This window comes from Astatotilapia calliptera, chromosome 3 (assembly GCF_964374335.1).
Source record: "Astatotilapia calliptera chromosome 3, fAstCal68.1, whole genome shotgun sequence".
Lineage (NCBI taxonomy): Eukaryota > Metazoa > Chordata > Actinopteri > Cichliformes > Cichlidae > Astatotilapia > Astatotilapia calliptera.
The window spans coordinates 44,340,575-44,366,621 of NC_137424.1; the positions used below are offsets into that span (position 1 = coordinate 44,340,575).

The 26,047-nt window shown below is 40.5% G+C and overlaps 2 protein-coding genes and 2 long non-coding RNA genes across 4 annotated transcripts; 2 read left to right on the top strand and 2 right to left on the bottom strand.

Annotated features, from left to right (window-relative positions):
• Positions 1 to 102: 102 nt before the first annotated feature.
• LOC113018901 (uncharacterized) lies at positions 103 to 4,498 on the top strand. Its single transcript, XM_026162317.2, has 7 exons — positions 103 to 343; positions 554 to 674; positions 1,881 to 2,050; positions 2,183 to 2,361; positions 2,646 to 2,808; positions 3,272 to 3,396; positions 3,500 to 4,498. Exons 1-7 carry the CDS (start codon positions 280 to 282, stop codon positions 3,806 to 3,808), a joined length of 1,131 nt encoding a protein of 376 aa, XP_026018102.2. The 5' UTR covers positions 103 to 279; the 3' UTR covers positions 3,809 to 4,498.
• A 4,440-nt stretch (positions 4,499 to 8,938) lies between these two features.
• On the top strand, positions 8,939 to 10,181 carry LOC145421202 (uncharacterized). Its single transcript, XR_013902509.1, has 2 exons — positions 8,939 to 9,120; positions 9,751 to 10,181. It is a non-coding gene; the product is annotated as an uncharacterized LOC145421202 (long non-coding RNA).
• Positions 10,174 to 11,356, bottom strand: LOC145421204 (uncharacterized). Its single transcript, XR_013902511.1, has 2 exons — positions 11,213 to 11,356; positions 10,174 to 10,652 (listed from the first exon to the last, which is right to left on the bottom strand). It is a non-coding gene; the product is annotated as an uncharacterized LOC145421204 (long non-coding RNA).
• A 777-nt stretch (positions 11,357 to 12,133) lies between these two features.
• On the bottom strand, positions 12,134 to 26,047 carry pik3c3 (phosphatidylinositol 3-kinase, catalytic subunit type 3). The gene is made up of 25 exons (XM_026162280.2): positions 25,673 to 26,047; positions 24,054 to 24,242; positions 23,736 to 23,879; positions 22,547 to 22,676; positions 20,769 to 20,855; positions 20,466 to 20,561; positions 20,297 to 20,368; positions 20,083 to 20,187; positions 19,386 to 19,478; positions 19,067 to 19,252; positions 18,613 to 18,743; positions 18,086 to 18,167; positions 17,911 to 17,978; positions 17,713 to 17,818; positions 17,119 to 17,235; positions 16,688 to 16,819; positions 15,714 to 15,842; positions 15,476 to 15,545; positions 15,310 to 15,374; positions 15,146 to 15,230; positions 14,983 to 15,057; positions 14,370 to 14,538; positions 13,807 to 13,897; positions 12,583 to 12,708; positions 12,134 to 12,430 (listed from the first exon to the last, which is right to left on the bottom strand). The coding sequence occupies exons 1-25, from the start codon at positions 25,735 to 25,737 to the stop codon at positions 12,416 to 12,418; spliced, it is 2,628 nt and encodes an 875-aa protein (XP_026018065.1). The 5' UTR covers positions 25,738 to 26,047; the 3' UTR covers positions 12,134 to 12,415.

The window sequence follows — 26,047 nt, forward strand, 5'->3', positions numbered from 1 at the left end:
TCTCATTACCATCCCAGTCTTGATTTTTATGGCCCTCCTCTTTAAGGAGATTAAAGCCTTTCCTCTCCCTTACAAAATCACCAGCCTTCAATTAAATCCTTCTCTCTCTCCACCCCTTCCACCGTCCTGCTGTCCTCAGGCCCTCATTCTTGCCTGCAGCTTACTCCGTCTCAGTGCTTCTTTACAGGTGCATTTGTCTTGCTTTAAAGGGAGTCAGTCACCTCCAGGACTTTACACGCTCTATAAGCCCTTTCCTGATCCAGAGGTCACCAGGTTGTCATGGAAACACAAAGTATAACCTGGTTGATGGTGCTGCTGGGGTTGTACATCCTGTTCATCACAGGTAGGAACTGAAGTCAGCGTTGCTGTTAAAGCCCCCTGTTCAAACTGTGCTAAAAACCAGTTTGCATCAGGTCTTCTTCTCCCTCTGTGTGCGCTCGTGCTTTAAAGTGTTAACAAAATTGGCACAATCGGAGTCTGCTGACCAATGAAAACCTCTGTGTGTGTTATGTGTGTCTATTTTTGGTGTACGGGTTTCGTGCGAACTTCCCAGGGTCGAGCGAGTTAGTCTGTTACACTGCAGTGGAATCACTGGACTTAGGTTGCCTCCTGCAGTGGGATTGTCCCCATGCCAGTCCTAATACCACCTACACTGTGCAGACAAAGACGCAGGGGTAAGTCTGTCTGAGTGTGTGTGTGTGTGTCAGAGAGGGAGACATATTCCTGTAACCTCACACACTGATTTTACTCCCACCAGTGCACAGACACTTTGCAGTTTATTGTGTCACGTTTAATTTTTTAATTTTTATTTATTTATTTATTTCTGCTGGTGTCTACAGCATTAGGTACGTTAAATTAGATGATCATGATTTTATTGTCTTCAGACACTTTTGGATTTGGCATTGGATCAGCTGTTAATATATAACTGCACAGTTACATTGTGCATACTGATTACAATAAGAATACTGAATAATGTGTATAACAAGAAATACAAATAATTTAGATTCTTGTGGAAAGGCAAACAAGTGTGTATCTATAGTACAGAGAAGTAATGAAAATAACTCATGAATTTCAAGATGAAAAGAGGATTGAAATGCAACAAATGCCCAATGTATCTATTTACCGGCCTCATGCTAACATCTAAGGTATTGTGAAACTTCTTGAGCCAGCCCTCATTTCTTCAGATTTTGCTAGGAGAATGGGAAATGATAAATTATTGAAACATGCGCAAACATGCATGAAAATGGAGAATATGAGGCAAAAATAGAGACAATTCTAAGAGTCAGTATTTGGTATGACCACCTGGGATCACTGTGGTGCTGAAAAATGAAGCTGCTGCCAGTGTGAGATGATATTACATTGTGGATAAAAATTTTCTTTTCTGTATTCATAATTTCATCAATGTTGACAAAATTTCCAGCAGCACTGACTAAAATAGAGATACAGAAACCATGAAAGAGCCTCCACTGTGTTTTATACTATGTGTTTTGTGACAGGCTGCTAGTATCCCCTAAAGATAAATGTTTAAATTGGCTGTTTGCTAAGTTGTCTGTTAAGTGTAGACATAACACTTGGTTGTAGACAAAACCCCCGAGTACAAGGACTGGACTGAAAATGGATGAAAAAGCATCCAAGATCCTAAGAAAAAACACTTAAGAGACCTACAGGAAGCCTGCTGTTCAAGAGCACTTTAAAAATGACAGGATAGTCTGATTCAAAGAAAAAAGGGTTGGCTTAAGACATTCCAAAGTCTGCTTTGCAGCTAGCTCTGACGTTACATGTTTAAATGGTATGCATATATGGTAAATTATATCATATGTAACTTTAAAGTTAATTCTAAATGCAATACTTGTTGTTTAATTTTGGTGTTACTATTGCAGGGACCCGTGGCAGGATGTGCCATGGTGCATCTGGATCTCGTCCCGAAGCTGTGACATCTCTCAGGTCTTCTCAAACTTTGAGCTCTACAACATGATTCGCCTTGGTGTTCACCTCAGTCCCAGCTCCACTGTGTGGCTCAAACCACGCAAGTTTGACTACAGTGACTTCAGTAAGTAACAGTCCATAATGTTTCTGTAATGAAGCTAAGTGAAAATGTGCCACAGACTGAGGAGACTCTGCAGGTTTACTTTTCAAATATCATGGGTGGTTTGAATTTGAAGCCTCTGTCTCTCCTCTGCAGACTTCAGTCCACCTTCTGTTTCCGTCTCTTTGAAAGACGACCAGATGGTGGTGCAGGTGCACTTCCCCTGTGCTGCCAACAGGAGGTGCTCTCTGGAGAGGTGCTGTCCCATCTCTAAGTTGATTGATCCCTGGACCACAGTGACTGTGTATACTGAGCCGAGTGGTGCAGAATACCAGGTGTGGCTATGCTTTGTCTCCAGTTCTACTGATATTTAAGAACAAGGAAGTATTGTGTTCAAAAGGAACGTTAAAGCTAAATACACTTTAAATATGTAGTGTTAGCTTTAGGGTTTTCTTTGGCTGCTTTGCTACTGATTTTCAGCTCAGTTCTTGTACCTGACCATTTTCAAGGGAATGTTTGTTTGTTAAGCTACTTCAGATTGACCTATGAATCATTCAAGCAGCAGTACCAGTAGTGGTAGTAGTACCAGCTACACATTATACATGCTTGTTTCTTTCAGAGCCGCACAGTCTGGACTCAGGAGGTCGTGTCGTATGTGGAGTTCTCCGGTTTGCCTCTGGGTCAGAAATATTGTGCTGAGGCCAACTTCTCCTTCCCAACCTTTGCCATGGCGGCTTCACCGAAATCAGCCCCTCAGTGCGTTGAAACAGTCGCCAGTTCAGGTGAGGAGATGAGATACAGTTTACTTTAAAAACTAGAGGTTCCCAAATTAGCAGCTACCTGAACCATCTTCACGTTCGATAGCTTAAGAAATCACTGCTGCTTCTATAGTTTTGACACTGAGTACAGAAAACAGACCTGTCCATGGATCATTCACAACACATCCTACTTTCATTAGTTATGAGGTCCAAAATACTGCTTAGGTGCTATTAGGATACTAAGAACCTCCCATGAAACTGCAAGAAAGCCTCATAAAGACAGCTGTGCTTGGATCCTTAAACGATGTGAACCGCACTTTATAAGTCCAAGAGGTCAGCTAGATCTACTGCAGAAGCTTGGCTTGCCTCTTCCTACAGCTTTTCTGGTGATACAACTTGTAAATCTTGGGTCTGAAATGATTTAGTGTAGTTCTCTGCTTTTTTTGAGCAGAGACATGTTCAACCTGCATGCATTTCTTCCCTACAGGGCTGCTGCCAGCGCTGTGTATGGGAATCGGGCTGACTTCCCTTCTTCTTTTCCCAATTCTCATCATGTATCTACAAAAATCAAGACAAGCTACACCAGCTACTGAGAATCAGCCCAAGGTTCCGGTATGATTTATTGTGTTTCACTTTATTTCACCCTCTGTTTTTATAAAATACTTAAACACATGCAGTTTTCCAGATTAAAACATTTCTTCTTTCATTCCTTAAGTCGTCTGCTCAAGAGCCGATCCCTTTGGTTCCTCTGTCCCCGGGTATAGTTGACCCTTGTGAGATCCACTTGGAGTTTATTCCTGACCATGTTTCCACTGAGCCCTTTTCTGGCATTGTGTCCAATCAGAATCTAAATCACAAACAGGGAAGCATGCACTCCAGCAATCGTCTCAATTATGACACCAAATCGGATGAAGTGTACTGGGACAGCGGAGGGATGGAGCTAGATCGCGGCCTGGACTCTGGCATCAGCATCCCACTTGTTTCTCGCTCTTCTGAAGAGACATGTGAGCCCCATGGAGACTGAAAGGTTGAGAGCTTTCTCTTCGTGAATGTTGCTCTGTAAGGCTGGAGTTTGCCTCTTTCTCCCTCAGGGATGAAATAGGAGACTAAACTGCTCAAAGTATGGACTGGTCCATTTAAAATGTTTGGATGTGTTTCATTTATTATGGTCAAACACATTATGATTATCTGGAAGTTGACAACAAGTTGTCTTCATAGATTTTGGAAGCTAGACCTTTAAGCAAACATTGATGAGAAGGCCCTAAACACAGGATAAATTGAAGCCTTAAAAACTATAGTTTCAGAAAACCTTTTCTGCTGATGAAAACCAAGTGATAGGACTGAAACCTAGTGACTGACTGTTAAATAGATATCCAGGTTCAAAAATGAACTGTAACAGGAAACAATTGTCTTTTCCCCAGTTTGTAAGTACACATACATAAAATCTTTAGCTGAAGTCAAGAGCACCTGGTTAGATTTTTTTGTCTACAAAAAATAAATAAATCTGCAGAACTGAGTTAACTACAATTACATTAAAAAAAGAACATTTTCACAGGACTGGATAGAGTCTTAAAAAATGAGTACACCCCATGATTTGGGTGTCCAGAGGAGTTCATGGTTCATGGTGTTTTTCTGTTTTAGTTTTTCTGTGAAGAACTTTGTGATTTTTGTCTTGAAAGGTGCTATACAAATAAAATTTTACTTTACTTACTTACTTACACAATGACTCCAAGGTGTCCAGGTCCTGTGCCTGCAAAACAAGTCTAAATCATCACCCGTGCATCACCGTGTGTCACAGTGGCTATGACGTGTTTGGTTTTCTCCAAATGTGGTGCTGTACTTCATGGCCACACATCTCCATTTAGGTCGCATCTGTCCAAAGAACATTGTTCCAGAACTTCTGTGGTTTGTTCAGAAGCAACTTTGCAACCTCAGCCGAGCTGCCTGGGTTTTTTTTTTTTTAGAGAGAAGAGACTTTCTTCTGACAACCTCTCCAAACACATCAAAAAATGCTCTGTTTTTTTCTAATTGTTCTGATATGAACCATTTAAGTGACTAACTGAGCCCTGTAGTGTCTGAGAAACAGCAAAAAACCCAAGCTATGTCTACCTTGAGGTGAATTTGCTGGGATGGAAACTCCTGGGAAGATTTAGCAATGCGTTAAAACACAAATCAGATAACTGCCAAAACGTCTGCTTGCATAGAGGCTGTCAGACTTGCTGATGAACAGGTAATCAAGTGCATTTGATTATCACCACCCTCTTCATTTCTGTGGAAGCAGTAAAAGATGTATTTAGTTTTTCATAGGATTACACCGAACCTGCAATCGCTTACTTTTTCACATGACTGCAGACGGCTCAGCACTGCAACTACAAAGACAACAGTTTGAACCATTAAGATCTGTTAGCTTAATATTTTAACCTTTATTCAACTACTTCTAGTACAAAATAGCAGTGATACGTTGTGTTCACCAGTGACCATTTTCCCCCCAGTTATACGTTATCAGCAAATAATTTCAGTTGTGCTATTAGCTATTTCGATTGTTATCCATGCTGTTAGCTTGCAACTGAAATGCTAGCCATTGCAGTATTGTGTTTCTATTGTCTATCCATGATATTCAGTGGTATCATTAGCTTCTCAAATATCTCTAACTGTTAGCCATATTGCTTTTTAATGATCAATTTCTATCATTTGTTCACATTTTGGATGTGTATAGTTAAAAGTTATTACATGGGCTGACCTCCTGGGAAGATTGTAGCAACACATTAACGCACAGTTGTGCTATTAGCTATTTCAGCTGTTATCCTTTTTATCTTACAATTCACATGCAAGCCACTGTACTACTGTATTTTAACTGTTTATCCATTATATTCGATGCAATATCGTTTGAAATATGATAGCCAGACTGCTAATTACCGTTTTCTATCATTTTGACCAATATTTTTTTAAAATAATTTATGCATATTGCTGTTACTTAGTTTTTTAATTCTGCTTCTTATTTTTTTTTGAGCGGGGCGCTGTCATGCTTATTCAAGTCCACCCAGTTCTGTAAACCCCCAGCTGCTGTACAAACAGGCTACATCCTAATTGGGAGTTACTGTGAGGCTTATAATGGGTCCTCAGCACCCAATACTTGTCTTCTATTTTGGTTCTAATTATCAGACTGGCTGCTGTGTTGGTTGGTCAGGGGGCACCAGGGTTGTCCAATGAGTTTTCATGAGTTCACACCCCCCAAGGAGCGTCTTTGACGTGGATAATGGCTCCCTTAGGTTTGTTTGGGTGCCGTCTGTGCTTAACTCGGACCTCTGAACTTTCCTTCTCAGATTAGGCATCACATTGCAGAGGCAGCGATAAACAGAGGCCACCGGTTTACTGCTCACACTATGATTGTGTTTTGTTGTCCGCTATGAAGTAATAGAAATGTGGCTCCTAATCTGAAACCTACAAGCAGATTCCTGTCAGATATGAGTCAGTGTTTCAGGAAGAGGGTCAGAGAACTAGATGGTGAGTGAAAATTATCAGTCAAGCAAAAATTGTTTATCTGGGAGGTCCAAAAGAAGCCGTTTTGTGTGCGTGTGTAAACGTCAACTTACTCGGAGAGTGGTTCTTGTCCCCCCTGCTTTTTGTGCTGTATTCCACTCCAAACCATAGCTTCATAAACAAGAGCTAGGAAAACTTTAGACCCCCCACATACTGCCGGCAGCTCTGCCGATAACATAGTGTGTTATTTTTCTGTCATTCATTGCTGTAAAATGTTTCTGACTCACAGTTGCCCCATCAGAGCTTTGCTGCCTCTAACCCGTGACTCGCACCTCATCCTGCACGAAGACAAGAAACATCTTGACATCTCACTTTTTTTCCTTCTGTTTTGCTGGTGTTGCATTCTTTCCGCAACATTGGGAAGTCCTGCGGGTTTGGCCATCCAATATTGTTTGTTTCCCCATCTGACTTTTCCAGAGTCCACAGAGACCTGGGGGTTACCAAAGCTCCACATACAAGCCTTTGGTTTGGCTTTGTTAATAACTACAGCGCATTATCTGCCATTTGTATTATTCAAGAAGTTTTCTTGGACAGGGTATTTTTTATCAGCCTCCAGTCTGTGACAGCTCTCTGCTACCTGATAATGACATGGAGTTTACCTATAACGCTTGTTTACAAACTGATAAATTATCCTTGTAGCAAAAACTGTCGTAATCTTAAAGGTAATCACGTTTTCCTCGTAAGGCTTAGTTAATTGTGTTGAAAGTGATGGCTTTTTAATATCATCCCTAATACCTAATCTACATGTAGTTTAACACAACGGTACACAATAATGTTTAGAGCGCCTCTTGATCATTTCGCAGCAGTGAGGTTTTTATGTTTTTCTGGTTTGGATGTGTGCTGGCCCTTGAGAGACTCCTAATTTAAAAAGTCATTGCTTCATTGTATAAAGCAACAAGCAATGTGAAGAAAAAAAATAATATATTTGTGATTTCTAATCCTTGAATGCAGCTCAGCTACAAAAGAGTTTGATCAAAATAGAACTGGTACTAAAACACTGCTTACAGTGTAGCGAATCTCTTCATGAGCGAAATGAAGAGTAACTCCTACCTGGTATTGTGTGAAAAACAAATTGCCTCCTAAACCTAATAACTGGTTTTGCTGTCCTTCCCACTAAGAACTGCAATCAGGCATTTGTGATTACTGGCAGTGAGTCTCTCACATCACTATGGAGATACTTTAGCCACTCCTCTTTGCACAACAGTAGTCACTTTCCCAGCATGAGCGACCTTTTGAAGGTCCTTTTAAAGGTCATGCCAACATATTTTAATTGGATTTAAGTCTGGACTTGGACTAGGCCACTCCAAAACCTTCATTTTGTTTGTTTAGCCATCTTGAATTGGAGTCCCTGCTGTGTTTCTGACCATTGTCCTCCTCTATAACCTGAGTGCTCTCGAGCTACAGGGCATGAAGTGATGATCCAATACTCTCCTTCAAGGTTGTTTGGTAGAGAGAAGAACTCATAGTTCCAACAATTACAGCAAAGCAGCCTCAGACCATCACACTACCATCACTATGTTTGACTGCTGGTATGAAATGCTGGCTTAGTTTACTTCTGCTCAAACAGGACTCCAACCCTTCAAAAAGTTAGGTCAGTAGTAGTTTTTTCCTTGAACTCTCCCATGGATGTCATTTTTGCCCAGTCTCTCTCATATTGTTGAATCATAAACTCAGAAATCAGTAAAAGGGGCGAATACGTCTTCTCTTTAATATAATAAAGATGCTGTTGGATGATTAACCATTGTGAAGTAACCCCTGTGGGTTAAAAGTTCAGCTAATACTGAACTAGATGAGGTTTGTTTTCAGTGAAGATTTCAATCATACTGGAGGGACAGAGGACCTGACCTTAGTTGAGGTGAGGTAGGTCCAGAATTTCCAGGAAGGCCTCTTTATTTATTCTCTGTCATCTGATCAGGATATTTGGTTTTGATAGATTTGTTTTATACCAAAGGGCATCTTCTTGAGCCAATGTGTAAATCTTCCAGGTCAAAAGAACGATTCTGTTTGTGGTCACCGTTCCTGGGTACAGAGCAATCGCATGGCGAATGAAAACTGCCAGTTTGTGGTTAAACCTGATGTATTTGGACTGTTTTTGAGAGCCATTCAACAGCTGCAGTCCAAAAGTTGCATAATGTCAGGAAAAACCAAAACAAACCAAAACCCCCCCCCCAGATGTGCTTACAGACTCAAAACATTGGTTCAGTTTAGTTTAAGTATTAAAGTGTACACATCACCTTGCTGATAAATGACACTAATATTCACCTTTAATTCTCATATTAACATTTAAGAGACCGAATTAATAGTTACAGATTTTAATAAGAGCTACCATAAAAGTTTATGGGCAGAAATCTGTGCCATCAGAAACTGAATTTGAATAAGTTCAATTTGAATTTGAATTGCTCAGATTGAATCTGAATTGTAACTTGAATAAATGCTTTTGAAAACTGAATTTGAATTAGTCTAATTTGAAATTGAATTTATGGTTTGAAAATGATCATCACTAATTGAAATTGAATTTTATATTTTGAAAATGAATTGATTTGCTTTGAAACTGCATTTTATCCTTTAAAAATTCAGCTCTCGAATAATTTCAGTTTCACTTCTCACCATTCAGTTTCAGTTCCAAAATTCAGTTTTTTGGAACTTACATCCGGTTCCGGTTCAAGCGCAGATTAATAGAACTACGTTTTACTAGCGGACCGAAAGTGTTACTGACGGGAATCTACAGCGTCTTGAGCTGAATTAAGACTTCAGAAGTCATTCGTCATGTCGAATGACCAGCGGATAAACTCTCAGGTTGGTAATAAATGTATTACATGTATAAGAACAAGCGTCATGTTAACAAATGATAGCCGTAAGGTAACTTTTATGCTTATTGTAGCTGTTAGCTAAAAACGCTAATTTAGCGTAGTTTGCCCTGGATTCAGCTTTGACAAACAAATATGATCGACTGTTTCTAGTAGAATTCCAGAGTTGTCATCTTGGACCCTCTCAGAGTATACTACACGACGCACGATGAAGGCCAAAATCGGGCCGATCGCCAAAACGGTCGCACGACTCAAAAATCGGCTCAAAATGGGCCAAAAATCGCACAGTGTGAGCCCAGCATAACACAGCATCCCAACTCTTTAGCTAACTTAATAACTTTAGCTAAAGTGAATAGTTAGTCTAATTCATTAGTGCAGCATTACTGGATCACCTCTGTTTGAAGTGATATAATATGATATACAACTATCACTGAAATAGCAAACTTTGTAAATAAGCAAACAACACTTCTCATTCTCTAAACGTTTGGCCACAGCTGTAGATTACACTATCAGTGCTTGTTCACTCTTGACAATAATAACATTTCTAAATTTACTTTGTGCATTTACAGATAAACAATATCTAATATTTTATCTAAATGACTGCTTTGTCTTTGAAAAGGGTGAAGAGCCTGAGGCCGGTGACAGTCCAGTTCTACTCTAAGTACATCCTTACAGTGGCTCACAGGACAAGGCCACATTCCTGTCCTGCCAGAAGAGAAGAGAAACTTCAGAGTCTTCATGCAGTTCAACCACACCTGTCATATTCCGTATGACAGGGGTCTCAAACTCCAGTCCTCAAAGGTCAAAGTGTCATGCAACTTTTCCATGCCCTCGAGGACTGGAGTTTGAGACCCCTGCCGTATGGTGTTCATGCTGTTTTCTACCCCACAGTTACAGCATGTCTGACTGCCTGTTCAGCATATGCAAAAATATATGATGAGTTTAAGCATGTGATGACTAAGGCTTTCCATTATGGTGTTTGTCATCACATGTCACAGACATCTGGATGATCATTTGGAATAAATAAAATACTAAAAACGTGTTACTTCATCTTTTATCTTTATTATTATTGTTCTTATTTTACACTTTTCATTGTTAGACATTAGGTTTATTTGTAGTAGTCCTTTCCAACGTCTTTCCCTCTTCCATGTTACTGTGGCAGCTTGTCAGCATCTATTTGGGTTTGGAAGTGGAACAGAAAGTAAAGAAATCCAAAGTGCCATTAAAACCAGGAGAGGTTCTTATATTTCAGAAGAAGGGATTAATTCAAAAGAAATGACCTCAATGCCATATTTTATTTAGGAACCCTAGAGAGCACTTTGCAAAATAACACATTCTTATAATTTCACCCTCAGATGAGCCAAGCTACGACTGTCAGGGAAGGTGATGTAGGTACAGAGCATATGAGAGTGGTTAAGTTAGTCTCTTGTCTAGATGAAGGCACAAGAGGGATCAATGGCAAGGCATAGAGATTCAGTATCTTCAGTCTTCAGTGGACACTCCATTTCTGGCACAAAACACCTGTAAAAGATGGTCGATTTAGGAGGTGACCCGACAACTTCAGCCTGTCAAACATATTAATGGAGCAGTATGCTTTAAAAAAAAAAAAAATTAATTAAGCATTCACTCAGTACCCTAAGAATTATTATGGTAGTTAAACACTGATAGTTGTATATCATATTATATCACTTCAAACAGAGATGATCCAGTAATGCTGCACTAATGAATTAGACTAACTATTCACTTTAGCTAAAGTTATTAAGTTAGCTACAGAGTTGGGATGCTGTGTAAGACATAAATAAAGCTAAAATACAAAGGTTTGGACACCGTTTTGCATGTTTCCCTACTGTAGGGGTCTCTGCAAGCATACAGAGGGGGTACTCTGAGAGGGTACAAGATGACAACTCTGGAATTCTACTAGAAACAGTCGATCATATTTGTTTGTCAAAGCTGAATCCAGGGCAAACTACGCTAAATTAGCGTTTTTAGCTAACAGCTACAATAAGCATAAAAGTTACCTTACGGCTATCATTTGTTAACATGACGCTTGTTCTCATACATGTAGTACATTTATTACCAACCTGAGAGTTTATCCGCTGGTCATTCGACATGACGAATGACTTCTGAAGTCTTACTTCAGCTCAAGACGCTGTAGATTCCCGTCAGTAACACTTTCGGTCCGCTAGTAAAACATAGTTCTATTAATCTGCGCTTGAACCGGAACCGGATGTAAGTTCCAAAAAACTGAATTTTGGAACTGAAATTGAATGGTGAGAAGTGAAACTGAAATTATTCGAGAGCTGAATTTTTAAAGGATAAAATGCAGTTTCAAAGCAAATCAATTCATTTTCAAAATATAAAATTCAATTTCAATTTAGTGATGATCATTTTCAAACCATAAATTCAATTTCAAATTAGACTAATTCAAATTCAGTTTTCAAAAGCATTTATTCAAGTTACAATTCAGATTCAATCTGAGCAATTCAAATTCAAATTTAACTTACTCAAATTCAGTTTCTGATGGCACAGATTTCTGCCCATAAAAGTTTGAGACTGTTCATTTCTTTGTAAATGAGTAAACTTACAAATCGAGCAGGTGATGAAATAATTATTTCATTTAGAGTAAGGCTGAACTTGATAACTAACAGACCAAACACTCTGGGTCATTTAACATATTTTAACTTGTTGTTACACACTTGTAAAACAAATAACCAACTTATCAGAAATGAATACTAATAAATGTATATCTTCTGCTTGAATCACACACACTGGCTTATGTTTCATGTCTCTGTGCCAGGCAGGAAATACTTAGTCACTCGTTGAGTGACTCATCGGCCCTCTTGGGGTTCGACTTGTTTCCACCCCCAGCGTCGACAGTATGGCTGTCTGCAGATGGGCAGCAATGCTCAATTAAGAAACATGCTGCATGTCAAAAATGCTGCATGTCAGCACCCTTTTTGGACTCAAACGCTAAAAGAAAAAATACACAGACCATCCAAATAGTCGTTTAGTTGTAACAACAGTCTTTTATTTGGCCATACATTAGATTTCAATCATTCGTTCAGGATTTAATATACACGATATATACATAAGCAAATAAAAGACGTCAGCGTCCTCGTCTTGCAGTAAAGGTTGGCAGTGCAATCTTGGCCTTTTTAACAGTGTCACTGGGTTCCTTTCATCTTCTCCCACTCACACGTGCACCCACGCAGACGGCGTCGGTCGGCTCGGAGCCGTTTGCTCCTGCTGCTCAAGTTCAGTCCAGTTCAGCCTCTCTCCTCTGTTCATCTGCGCCAATACTGAAAAGGGAAAGAACAAAGTGAGCTTAAATCAGCAGTTTGAACGCTGAACAACAGAAAAGCTGGGTCTCATCTTGGTGGAGGTATTGGAAGAAAGGTAAACTTATGCTATCAGCTATTTAGCTTCTGCGTTTTGAATTATTTACACCTACCTGTGCAAATTTGTGTATCTGCTCGACGACAGCAGCGAACAAAGCTCCGACGCTCTCATCAATCAGACTCTGCATGTAGTGAACCGCCTCCTCGTCCGACAGGTCCAGTCTGAACTTATCCTGCACCTGGAGCCACATAAATATCTACGCATTAACCCTTTATTCATCATTGTATTATTTTAGGGTCTTTAAAATAATATGTAAAGCGCCTTGAGGCAGCTGTTGTGGTGATTTGTTGTTATAGAAATAAAACTGAACTGAATTACCACAGGACCATTTTACAAGTGCGCTTTAAAAGACCTTAACTCCGTTTGTAGTAGAGACAAAATTCAAATGCAGAGAACAGAAGACAAGCTTTACAGGTATATTCATATTATATCACTGTAGCACAAAGCATTCACCTCCACCTGGATTTTACCAGATGCTCTTCACATTACTTTAACTCCCCAACCATTTTGAGCTAGAGGGAAAATTCAAATGGTTCCTGAACGAAGATAGTTATTTTATCATTTTAACCTCCTAGGACCTGCCGTCCACATATGTGGACATCACATTTTGGGTTATTTAGACCAAAATACTCAATTTTGCTCTACAAGGGCCTGATATCTACTTATGAGGACATTCTACTGCTACTGTGCTATTGAAATTTTAAACGAATATCCTCTTATTTGTCTTAGAAACAAAAATTAGGCAAAAAAAAAAAAATCTTTGCTTTACATTCATCAGGTCCCAATCAGAACAAATATCAAAGAGAAATTAAAAACGCATGATGTGGAGGAGTTCGGGTCTTAGGAGGTTAAAACCAAAATTACAAAATGACTCATCCTGTGTGATATTTGGGTCCCAAAGGTTTAAGTAATGTGAACTTTAAGGGTTAACCAGACATTTCTTGGTTACAGATAATGGGATGCTCCACAGGATCACGCTGTAATCTTAATCACAGGTTCATGGCAGTGCAGTAACAGCTCTTTGACTCAGTTTGTCTCAAATTTACTTAAACTTTACTGAACAATATTCATTATAAATAAAGCATGATTTGTTTCATGACAGCTAGTGTCTTCTTAATCCCCCTCAGGAAAACAAAAGACTTTCTGTAGGAGGCTACAAAGACAACCGATCTGATCTCCCCAGTACCCTTAATGACCTCAGCCCTGAAAAGAGCTTTAAGGGTGACTCCTAGCAGACTTTCAAAGGGTAAAGAGCTAAAGCTACCAACCACCTTACCTTTTTAACAGTTTTGTCAGGCTCAAGAGCGATGTCAGGAATATTGGCATCCACCATGAGAGAGAACAGGTTCAGGATCAGGTTGGAGTACCTGAGGAAGTGGAAGACGAGGAGCATATTGCACATTAGCTACAGTGGTGTCCATTAAAAACTGACAATGCTTTCCTTGTATTACATGTTTGCAGTTTTACTTGAAAGTAGCTTTTCAAGCTTTAAAGGTGCAAGTAAAAGTAAAATATAACTCCCAAGGATGATTAATCAAAGACAATATTTGGTAAAATTCACATCAAAGTGTTTTTTCCAATCACAGCAATGATCATCGTCATTAAACGTCTTTCTCAGACAAATTTAAAGACTTTTCAAGCTGCTATACAGTTTAGATTTTTTGCTTTTTAAAAGTTAAAACCAGTCTGATGATGGATTAGTCCTGTTTAATATCCCTTTAATCCACTGATTAAATAAACTCACTTAAAACCATGTTGGTATGTTTGTGTTGTTACTGTCCATATTCACAGTTTGCTTGGCTCAGAATCATCGTTTTGCTTTTATGTGTTTGCATGTACCTCCTAAGATGAAGAAAGGCGGTGTAGCACTGCTTCCTGAACTCCTGGTACTGTTCGCTCTGCATGCCTCCCATACCCTCCACCATCTCTTTGCTCAGCTTCATGGGCGGAGGCAGTGGTTTGGGGTCTCGGCCAAGGATGTAGCCGAAGTCTATGTGGAAGAGCTTCCCTGGATGGAGAAATGTGACAATTAAAAAAAAAACTTAGAAAGTAGGAGGTTTTGATTTCTGAGATCATGAAATCCTCCAGCGTGGAACTACGGAAGCTTCTTAACTCAAATTTCTGAGAAAATAACGTGAATTTTCAAGTCAGAAATTTGAGATATTAACTTCCAATGTCAACTTAGGTCTACCAATCAAGAAAAAAACATTTTTTCCCAATTGACAGAAACGAGCTTTCCTTAGCCTCTGATTTCTAAGAAAAACAGATACATCTACTGGGGCGCTTGCAAGGTTGTCCTTTAAGTCCAGTCGTTTTAAGCTTTGATACAGTGCCAGTGGATAATAATCTAACAAATAAGCCCTGTAAACATATGGAAGTCACACAGCTACCTAAAGCTACATTAGAGATGACACACAGGCTTGATGTTAGTAAGTTAGTGTGTTTGCCTCACCGGTCTTTGTCAGCAGCAGGTTGTCCAGGTGTCTGTCTCCCACTCCCAGGATGTACGTGATGACACAGTAACCAGCTGGGAAATAACGAGAGGCACATTGATCAGATATTCAATCGGCTCCTCCAGCAACTAAATGAGCACCGATCTGTTACGAGCGTCTCACCGCAGCTCTTGACGTAGGTATCCATCACCTCTGAGCTGATGCCGTACGGCCCTTTTTCACTTGGCGCGTGCTTCCTAAAGAAGCTCTGTCAACACGGGATTAAAATGAGCACTTAAATCAAAGCAGCGCCCTGACGCGCCGTGTCTCTGACAAACTCTGCTCACCTGGATGTTGCCTTCAGTAGCCAGAACTTCAGCGACAGGAACCGACTGGACAAACTGCATAAAACCTAAGCACGCAACACGTTTTCTGCATTAGGCTGAACATCTTTAATACTTTGAAATCATAACAGCTTAAAACGCTGCTGCTGAGTTACTTCATTCTTCTTACCGTGCTTGGTGCTTGTGGCCAGAACTTTATAGGGTGTCAGCTTCAGGTCCAAATTCTCTTTTCTTAACAGCTTTAAGACAGAAAAAAATGATGATACACACTGACACAGACTCCTGACTTATGAAGATAATCTTGGACTTTGTCTCTCGTCAGTGATGAGCTAAAATATTTTTTTAAGCAAAAAACATCGTCTTCAACTTCCTGGGGGCATTCCCGTCTGTTAACGAGCACTTCTTACTTTGTCCATGAGCGAGATGATCTGCAGGATGAGCTGATCTTGTCTCAGGTCGTCTCCATGTTTGAAGATGACTGGATATGTGGCTCCATCCTCAGCCTTGAAGATCAGTTTGGCGGGCATCAGAGCACTCTGACACACAAACGCACAGAGAAAAGCCTTTTATTTTTGCATACATACTGCTCGTAATCAGGACAATATGCACCAAAGCAAACTGCACTGAAATCAAAGGCAAGCCTCTGCCTTTCTAACAGCACCACTGACGACTGAAGGGATATAACACAGTGGTCAGGGGATCACATCAAGTACAAGTAAATAAGTACCTGATAGTGAAATTAAACATGAAAGCACCCCTGTTTTTCTAATGTGCATCAAACACACTGTTAGTAAGAGAAAAGACAGTCTATTTCCTCTTAAGTGCCTGCAGAGGCTCTGTGTGAGATCTGATGCTATGGAGGAAATGAACGATGAAGTGAGCAAATTTGCACTTTTGATGAGTAATGACCACACCCGCGGTTACATTTACAAACTGTCTGAAGGCTGTAGCTGAGCTGCTGTTTAGCTACTCCACCTGCCTGATCATTGAATTTACAGTGCCACAAATCACCATTTATTCTCTCATGTTAGCAGTTTATTTAAATGGTAAATGGACTGATTCTTATATAGAGCTTTTCTACTTTAACTGAGCACTCAAACATATCACATTCGCCCGTTCACACACATTCATACAAGCACTGTTTCCTTTCTATCTAACACTCACACTCTGATGAACACAGAGATCAACTTGGGGTTAGCATCTGGCCCAAGGATACTTCAACATGCAGACTGGAGCAGCCAGGGTTCAAACAACCAGCCTTCAGATTAGTAGATGGCCTCCTGAGCTACACCCCCAGTCTCACAACGGCGAGACTGGGGAGCACTTTTAATGCCTTTTAATTGGTCGTGACAGCGAAAGGATGAGGTAAAGGCTTCTGTACCTTGAAGAGTGTGGCTGTCTCTGGGATGATGCCTTTGATCCTGATTTGAGGCTCCAGAGGAAGCGGAATCGCCTCGATCTCTGACAGGTTCACCTTCTCGTTGTCAGCCAGCAGGGCCTGAAGTCGCTCTGTCTGCAGACACACATGAAGGTTTGCTGACATTAACACAAGTAAGCAGGATCAGTGTCACCAGGAGCACACACCGAAGTCAATTAAGTGTTTGTATGTGTGAATAAGGAGTGCTTTTATTAAAAGGACAGTGTACTGCTGCGTATTAAAACAGGAAATAAATACAAACACTTCTCATAAATAAACCATGTTCAGGAAATATCTGTTGATTTACTCAGATATAAAAAAACATGGGAGCCTACACAGGTGGGTTTTTTTAAAAGCACATTTAACACCGAAGCTGTTTTGAATATCTTTGCTACCTTCTTCTTGCGGTTTCCGCTCTCCCGTTGGACAGCCTTCATCAGCTGCACCAGTCTGTCTACAAACGTCTGCTGGGCAGCCAAGAGCGACCGCATCACCCTCACGGTCTTATCACCCTGGAGAAAAGAAAAAGTGTGAGCACACAGCAGTGGAGACACACACACACAGTCAGTTCTATAAAGCTTTGCTACATATTACATCAGTCAGCCGCTTTTATTGTACAGGCTTATCAGACCGGGGCAAATTTGGAACAATCCAGAATTTTAAAAATGACCCATTTACACTCAACTCTAAACTCTTTTTCTTGACAATATCCTTAAATCTCATCTAATAATATAAGTCCAACAAAGGAAAATACACTGAGACTTATTTTTATAACATTATGATCCAACTATGACACAGCTGGCAGCGTTATTTTGGGTATGCTCTTTGATAAATGAAGGCAGAAAGTGATTAAAACAAGACACCTTATTGGTAAAAGCATTGGGATGCAAATAGATTTTTACAGAGTAGCAGGGTGACATGATATATAACACTAACTCGCACTCGATGAGACATCAGCTAACTTTGCCAAAGTAAGTTAAAAATCTGACCTTTAGCAAAGCCTGACTGAACCTCCTCATGACGTTCAGGTACATCTCGTGGGTCTTTGGATCTCTCTGCTGTGTGTCCTGATCTTCACACTCCACAATCACATACCTGAGGAAGAAACGTGGATTTATACACACATTTTTATGACTAACTTCTTTTTGTCCAGGCAGAAAACAAAAAGCACTGTAAAGAGGACTCACCAGTACAAATAGTTGGCAAGTGTAGAGTTCTTGCAAGCACGAGAGATCAGGAACGTGCAAAGGTCTTGCTGCAAAGACATGAGGACACAATGCTGTGTTACGAACAACTGATAGGACAACATGACAGAGCAACGCACTGTCCACAGGTCCTTTATGGGGATTTTTATTTGCTCACCTCTAGATTCTCACTGTCAGCTCCCTCCTTTCCCTTCTGTGGCGTAGTGGATGATCCAGATGAGCCAGAAAGAATTTGGGAACTGCAAAGCATGTGACAGTTTTACACATCTACTTAAAAGGATTGTGTATATGTTACTGACAGCTGATTTTTAAAACTGACAGCTTCTTTTTAAAATGTGTGCATTGTTCATTCTTATTTCATTCCACGTGTAAGACAGCATTGTGGCAGATCTGCAGCTGTCTGGATCCAGCTGCAGATCTGCCAGTAAAATCATAACATTCAATGAGTTCATCGCGGTTTCTGAAAGAGAAATAATCAGATCCTGCAGATCGGCTGATGCTCTCTCAGCTGGGGAACATTTGGGGGTAAATTTAGACCCAGAAAGTGAACAAAAAAAACCACACACATACTTGAGTCATCTCAAAGCCACTTTTAGACATTTTCAGTTTCAGAGCCAGAAGAGAAGCTAATGCGATCAGCGGTGTTGACTCATTTATTAACCAGAATGGCTTTAAAGTACTGACCTGTCCAATGCAGCGTCATCTGAAAGTCCCTGGCCATCTCTCTTGCTGCCTGGATCTAAACCACCCTGAATATCACTGAAGTTCTCATACTTGAGCGCCTGCACCAGCTGAAGCAGGTACATCAGCAGGTCCTAGAGAGGAGAGACAGGAATTATCATTATGATTTCAATGTAATTGATTTAATACTCCTGGTTAAGCTTGATTTAGAGTCCTGCATTCCCCGCCGAGCCTATAGTGTAGTGATAGGGATTGTTGGTGGCTTTTATACTTCTGGTTGCATTGCTCTGCCATTACAGAGGAAGTGGAGCTGATCGTGTTGGAAAGTTTCATACAACACATGAACAAATAACAGTCAGACTTCAAGTAATTGAAAGAAAGAATAAAATGGAAAAACACATATTTGTATTCAAGTTTTTAAAAGGTTTTTCCACCCACACACGACCTGTCCTCCTACCTCATCATCAGCCTGCTGTAGCCGAGCCACCGCATAGCGTCTCACTGTGGGGTTGGTGAAATGGGATGACAGCAGCTCCAGAGAGTCCTCCACATCCATGGGCTTCCACTTTCCCAGCAACTCCAGAGCCTGCTTGGCCTCCTGGGGCAGATCCCAGTTCACACACTTGAGGAACTTTGTCAGGGCCTGCAGTCAGAGGAGGAGGAATCATTGAACATGTATACAGACGTAGCAGCAGCAGTCGCTGGGGGAGGAATAGTTGGAAGTTACACATAGTAATGTACACTTGGTTGTAATGGGGAAGACACCAGCAGCACACCTTTTCCTGTGTGGTGAGGTAGTATCTGAACTTCCACACCAGGTCCTGCTCTTCAGAACTCAGCTGCTTGGTTGGAGGGTAGCTAACGATGATCTGTACATGCAAACAAACAATTTTAGATTAAAGCAAGCAAAGTTATTATAGAAACATAATTGTTCTAACGATTCTTTCATTTTTTTTTCACTGATCTTTTGTGATGTCTACACTCAAAAGCATCCGTCTTCTTTTAGCAACAGTGTATAAACATAACACAGAACAGTTTCCAGTTCAGTACATTTTAAATGGGTTTCTGGATCGTGTTCACATATGGATTCTTTTTCTCATGATGGAGCTTTATCCTGCATTTGTGGATGCTGACAGAGAACTGTGTTCACAGACAGGATTTATTTATGGAAGGGTTCATGAGCCCATGTGTTGATTTCCATGACAGAATCGTGTTTTTTTCCATGAAGGCTATAAGATCACAGTCATACAATACTGATTTTTGTCCCTTGCACACAGAGATTTCTCCATATACTCTCAATCTTTTGATATCATGTGCTGTAAATGATAAGATTTAATGCTTTCTTTGTTCTATAGTAAATAAACTGTAGGTTTGTGCGATTTACCAATCATTGCATGTTATTTTGATTTATGTTTTACACAGCGTCATAGCTTTTTTGTAGTTCTAAAACTTGAGTAGCTGCTAGCTACTCACATTGAGCTGGTCACGTGTGGCAGCATTAGGCTTCAGGTCATGATCTGAGGGCCCACTGCGAAGGCTACGAGCCAGTTTGTGATGCTTGCTCTCTACCAGGTTTTCCTGTGAAGGAAAAGAAAAGCCAAAGTTACAGCATGTGAATGAAATGATGTGTGAGCAAACTAGCACACAACATTTATATTTCTTCAACATCATGAAATCATTTTCTCACCATCCCCATCTGTGGGTCGGGAACTTTGACAATGTCGCAGCTGGTAAGAACTGGTGATGCATCGTCTCCATCCTTAATGGCGACAAAGGAGAACAGACCAATCAGCCGACACCGTTCCAACACGTGGTATCTACCTGCTGTGTGCTGCCACTAATAATCAGGAAATTACCTTTTCATAATAGACGATGCTGTACTCCTTGTCATTTGATTTGACACGAGGAAACTCCACCATGAGGTACATAAAGTTGGAGCTGCGCTTCTCACTCTGCAGAAAGACAATTTCACATTTTTCAATTTGAAAAATGTAAATAAGCGCGAATTGAACCGCAAATACAGTTGATGATTCAATTCCTCCTAAATAAGCCTTCATATCCTTCTGAGACCAATCTTCACATAGTACATCTTATTGATGCTTTCTCGACTCGACTGCAGAGTCGGCCTGTGCAACCAGAATCGAGCTTAACAAACTCACTTCATTGATCATCTCAATCTCTCTGAAGGTCAGCCGGTCCAGCCAGTCCACCTTCACCATGTGGCCCTGCCGATGAGCCTTTGTCAGCTGGATGGAGAGATGGGAAGGTTTGCAGAGAAATGAGCACATAATTTTAGCAAAATCAAAAGAGAAAAATACAGAAACGGCCGTTCTGTTGAACTGATCACAGCATGGCGGCTGGTGTGCAAACAGCCCGACCGATCATGCACAGTGCCAGCGGCCAATCCAGCATCTCCGCACACTCAGCAGCCAGTCCACTCATCAGTTAGTGAGTGTGGGTGTTGGGAATGTAAGCACACACTTGGCCACGAACAGGAAGCCCACAACTCAGCTGCGTAGAATAAATACTTACTCTTTAAAACAACATATGAACTGGTAGCAGCCTGAACACAACCTCTAATATACTTAAGCCAGCTGCATTTATGATGAATAATAATAATAATAATAAAACATGGGGAATCAGTGTAGTTGTTTTAGGAAACAAAATTTAAAAATAAAATTAGCTAACGTTGAAATAAAATGTACTCCCTGATAACCTCTTCTAAGTATCCCATAAAGCTACAACGAGTCAATGAATATAATTGTGTGTCCACATAAATATGAAATCCATGCACACACATGAAAACACACCAACATGTGAAATATGGAGGACTGAAAGTGCCAAAATCAAAAATAGAGTAAAATAAAAAACTGATAAACAAATCAATATGCACTCTATTTCCTGTTTCTTACCTTTGTAACAATTCACTTGTTTATTTACTTTCACATAATTTTCTAATTTATTTTAAAAAAGTACTGTATTATATTATTTAGGTATTATATGTCCTTAATGTGTTTCCCATACGTATTTCTTTTATTTTGGCATTTCTTTATACTTCATTATGCAGATAAATAGGCTTTATTATTGTCATTTTAAGTGTGTAGTTGGCTCATGATAGAAAGGTTAGCCTCCAGTCCGGTATGGTGACTCTCCAATACAGTTATGTCAAAAAGAAGGTTTTCACAAAATACTGACATACTTGACTATTATATTATTTCATATATTTATTATTTTGCCTAAGCATTTCTTTAAATATTTAGCAAACAATATTCATATTTGAACGATATTTGAATTAAGTGTTTATTAATGTATCTCAAGTCATTCATTTCTTAATTTTGGCAGTTTTAATCCTCCATAACAAGCAGAAAACTGATGTGTGTAAATGCTTTAAAAAAAACACAGCCATACATCTTCACAGACAAAAAAAAAAGTTTTCACACCAAAACCTGGATCAAAATGTATTTGTAAACACACTGAACAGATTTATGCTGTTTACAGGTTTCCCACATAGAACAGTGCAAAGTGAACAGAGGTCTGACACGAGGAGGAAGTGAGTACTTAATGTCCCTGCCACAGTTTGAATTGTCCTGATGTGGTAACCATCATTTTCATACTGTGTTATACAAATGGAAATCTATTTGCAGATACATTTTGGCCATGGCCTTGTTCATACATATACAGTACACACACATAATCTGCATTGCCAACACTAACTCCTGCAGTGGTACTCACATCACTGAGTACCTCCAGGTCAGGGCCCTGGAACAGATGATGGTTTAGACAGTGCTTTGCATTGGATGGTTTCTTTTTATCCAACGTTTCCTGTTCACCTTTGACTCTACTTCATTGCCCAATCCTTTCCTTTCAGTCCTTTAATCACTCATCCTCATCATCATCCTCCTCTTTCCTATCCACACACATGTATACAATATTATACCTTGGCGAGCCTGCCCATCTGGTCCTCTGCCAGGCTGCTGCTGGTGCGTCCCGGTGTGGTTGTGGGCTCTCCTCCATCCCCTTCCACGCCTGGCCAAACCTTCAGGTCATGCATCCCTTGCCGGAACATGCTAGAGCAGGACGGGAGGAGGGTATTTAAACTCACGCACACTACTACATACTCAGACCTTTAAACACTGATTTCAGCACGGCAGCTTTTGGAGACCACAGCAGACCAAAGGACAAGGCAAAATGTCAAGGTCCACCTGTATTCACAACTACACAACATAGCCTCACTGTCACCTGCCATGTTATCACTTCTTCTTTTCAGACTGAGCTTTTGGTGGCCCAAAAGTGCAATACAAGGGCCTAGCATGACACTAGATTTTGCTTCCATTGATGTTTCTCCTCCGTCTTACCTTCTCCATACTTTTCTCTTCTATCATCCTGTTACAAGTTAATCTTCACTTCATCAGTCAAAGGTAGATGCACCGAAGTTCTGTTTTTCTCAGAACTGCGTCAGCTCTCTTAAACGTTTTCTGGTAAAGTGTAATCTGACCTCCTTGCGTAACCAGTGGTTTGTACCTCGTTCTAAACTCTATATTTAGATTCATGAAGGCGTCTCTTGATTGTAGACTTTGACACTGGCTGACGACCGCCTGTGCTACGCCTCAGCCTCCTAGTAGACACACCTATGGTATACATTTAAAATTCTGATTTTCATAAAAGTTGACCTCTGACTTTGACGTGCACCTATGGTATCAGATTAAAACTTCTCCTTGAAGTATCGCATTCACAAGACTTTCAGAAAACTTGACCTCTGAACTTGACATTCAAAGTCATTCGAGATTTTTGGTAGATGCACCTCAGGTATCAACTTCAAAATCCTACATAGCCTCGTTCTCAAGTTACCACATTCATAAACTTGAGTGTCCATGCTGTCTCTTGAAATAAAAGCTGAAAGTCTGCACTTCAATCACTTCTTACCGTGTTTGATTTAAAATTCCCTGCAGGGGAGTACATTAGTAAAATTACATAAAACATGTGGACCTACATGTATCTGTGTGTTGTAATAATAGGGAAATGTCATAAAAAATTGCAAGGCAAACCTAGACTTTTCTCTCACCAGCGTGCCTTGACACATCACCTGGAAACCACTGCCAAAAGTAACAGAGCAAGGACACACTTACCCATATTTGCCAAACAGAGTCACGGTGGTTCCACCGACTGGAACGGCTCTGCCGGGCCCATAAATGTCCCACACTGTGAGAGCAACCTGGGCACTTTGGGGAAGGTCGGGGTACTTGACTGGCAACCGCAGCCACTCGTTCCAGCTGCACCGGAAAACAGGATAAACAGAGAAAATAAAATGCACATGTAGAAGTGAGTAGCTGATGGCCATTTTGCTACAGAACTTTGAAAAAAATTCCTTTGCTTGACTTTTACAACCTCATAATCAGTGCATTACATCATATTATAATAACACTAAAACCCAGCATGGTTCTTACTTCCAGCGTGTGCTGAATGCTTTGTACGAGGTGCGAACAGGAAGGGCCAGAGGCTTTCCTTCAGCAAACACCTGACAGGTTACATAGAGGTCCGAGCAGTTCTCCTGGTAGAGCCCAGAGAAGCGCAGCATCGGGTCTTCGAGCAGCGCTTTGTAGCTCTTCTGCTCTCGCTTTCCTTCTAAACTGCCTCTGAAAGAGGGGAGAAGAGAAGGTCAGAGTGTGGAGCTGCAGTCTGATTGTTTGCTGATGTTATCAAGAGTGCTCCAACTTGTCTAGCTTCTCTTCTCACAAGTAAGTCAATATTTCTTTTGTGTTTCCTACAAAACAGATTTTCAAAGCCTGCCGAGTCAAAATATCCCCCAACAATGCTGAAAACCTTTATTTAACTCACCTTTTTTGCTCTTCGTATAAAGAAAACCCTCCAAGTATGGAGTGCAAATACTCAAGATACCATGAAAAAAAAAAAAAGATATTTGCTGTTACTGAGAATTTCAATACCGCAGCACTAGCTCCCCCCACCAGCAAAGAGGTTTCTGGCCTTCAATAAAAGGGAATATACCCCGGCCATGATTTATAACATGCTCAAAGTACATTTGTGTTTAAACAAATGGCCAGAAATGACAGAAAGATACACAGACTGCTGTTAAATAAGGTAACACACACTCCTACCATTCTATAAAACTCTACAATAACTCTTACCTGTCAGGTATAAGAGTCCACACACATATTTCTGCATTATAGCTTATTGCAGCTGTTTCTTAGACTCACAAGGGGCATATTATTTATGAATGCATTGCAATAATCTTGCATTATCTCAGTCTTACTAGTAGTACAGTCGACTGTACTATTTTTATTCATTATCCTGCTGCTGCTACACAATAAATCCCCCTGTTGGGGATAAACAATAAATGATCTGTTTATCTTGCAGGTGTAGTCACCCCCATTTGGAGGCAGAAAACTCCAGTGAAAATCTGACCAAATTGTGGAGCTATTTAATAATAATACGATCATAATGCAATAATAAAACTCATGAGCTGCACACAGGATTTAAATATAGGACACACTGAGCTCAGATAATAAGAGTTTAGCTCAGGGGGGCATATGCTACCTGAGTCATGATGGTAACATTAAGCAACCGACTGGCCTAACAGTGCTTCTGTCTCTCCTCCCACCCCAAAAAGGACAATAAACACAATACAACACTGTAATTCATCAGAACGACGTAAAGCAGAACCAGTGTTTCTAATACATGTGGACTGAGTCTTGATGAACAGAAGAAGGCTTGTCTCTTCCTTTTCTGTAGGTACAAATGTAATGTAATTATACTTTCATATAACCTAAAATTACTGCAAATGCATGATAATCTTACATTTGCACATAAAGTAAGAGAAGAACAGCAAATCGTAACTCTGGGGCTTGTGATGGCAGTCTGCTGTCTCCTGTTTGACTGTTTGGTTTATGTGTGCGCGACAAACAATGTGTTGGACAAACTTCAAAGTCAGAAAAACGTGTTAACGAGACACAACGCGCGCGCACACACAAAGGAAAGCATCGCGTGAGGTCACAAGATACAGGAGTTTACGCCGCCTTGACCCAAAGAGACTCAGTGAAAAACTCACATCTTAAGTTGAACATTGATGTCCATATCACAGCTGTAAACATAGTTGAATTTATCAGTGTCCATCTTCCGACGGGGAAACTCTGAATTCCAACCAGAGACCGGATGACTTCAACATGAAATCCCGGACAGTTATAGGAGACTTTGCGAGCGGTTGTGTTTGCGACCAGGCCTCGGATCAGCACCCCGCAGAGCTCAGCTAAAGGTCCCGCCACACGGCTGGAGACGCTGTAGGTCCGGACACGAGTTTAAAAGGATGTTAACTGCCTACATTCACGATAAAGACATAATTCTAACGGCTGTCTCGCCGGGCATGATTTGGTGTTTTTGTTAGCTACCTACACAACACAGCAGCAACCGAAACCTACAGTCAGGC

Excerpts from the sequence above, each read along its gene's own strand:
- LOC113018901 (XM_026162317.2), top strand. The coding sequence starts at position 280 with ATGGAAACACAAAGTATAACCTGGTTGATGGTGCTGCTGGGGTTGTAC. Across the intron at positions 344-553 it reads GTACATCCTGTTCATCACAG|GGTCGAGCGAGTTAGTCTGT; the intron begins GTAGGAACTGAA and ends CGAACTTCCCAG. Across the intron at positions 3,397-3,499 it reads AGAATCAGCCCAAGGTTCCG|TCGTCTGCTCAAGAGCCGAT; the intron begins GTATGATTTATT and ends TCATTCCTTAAG.
- pik3c3 (XM_026162280.2), bottom strand. The coding sequence starts at position 25,737 with ATGGACACTGATAAATTCAACTATGTTTACAGCTGTGATATGGACATC. Across the intron at positions 23,880-24,053 it reads GCATTCAGCACACGCTGGAA|CTGGAACGAGTGGCTGCGGT; the intron begins GTAAGAACCATG and ends TTTCCGGTGCAG. Across the intron at positions 18,168-18,612 it reads GATGACGCTGCATTGGACAG|TTCCCAAATTCTTTCTGGCT; the intron begins GTCAGTACTTTA and ends CATGCTTTGCAG.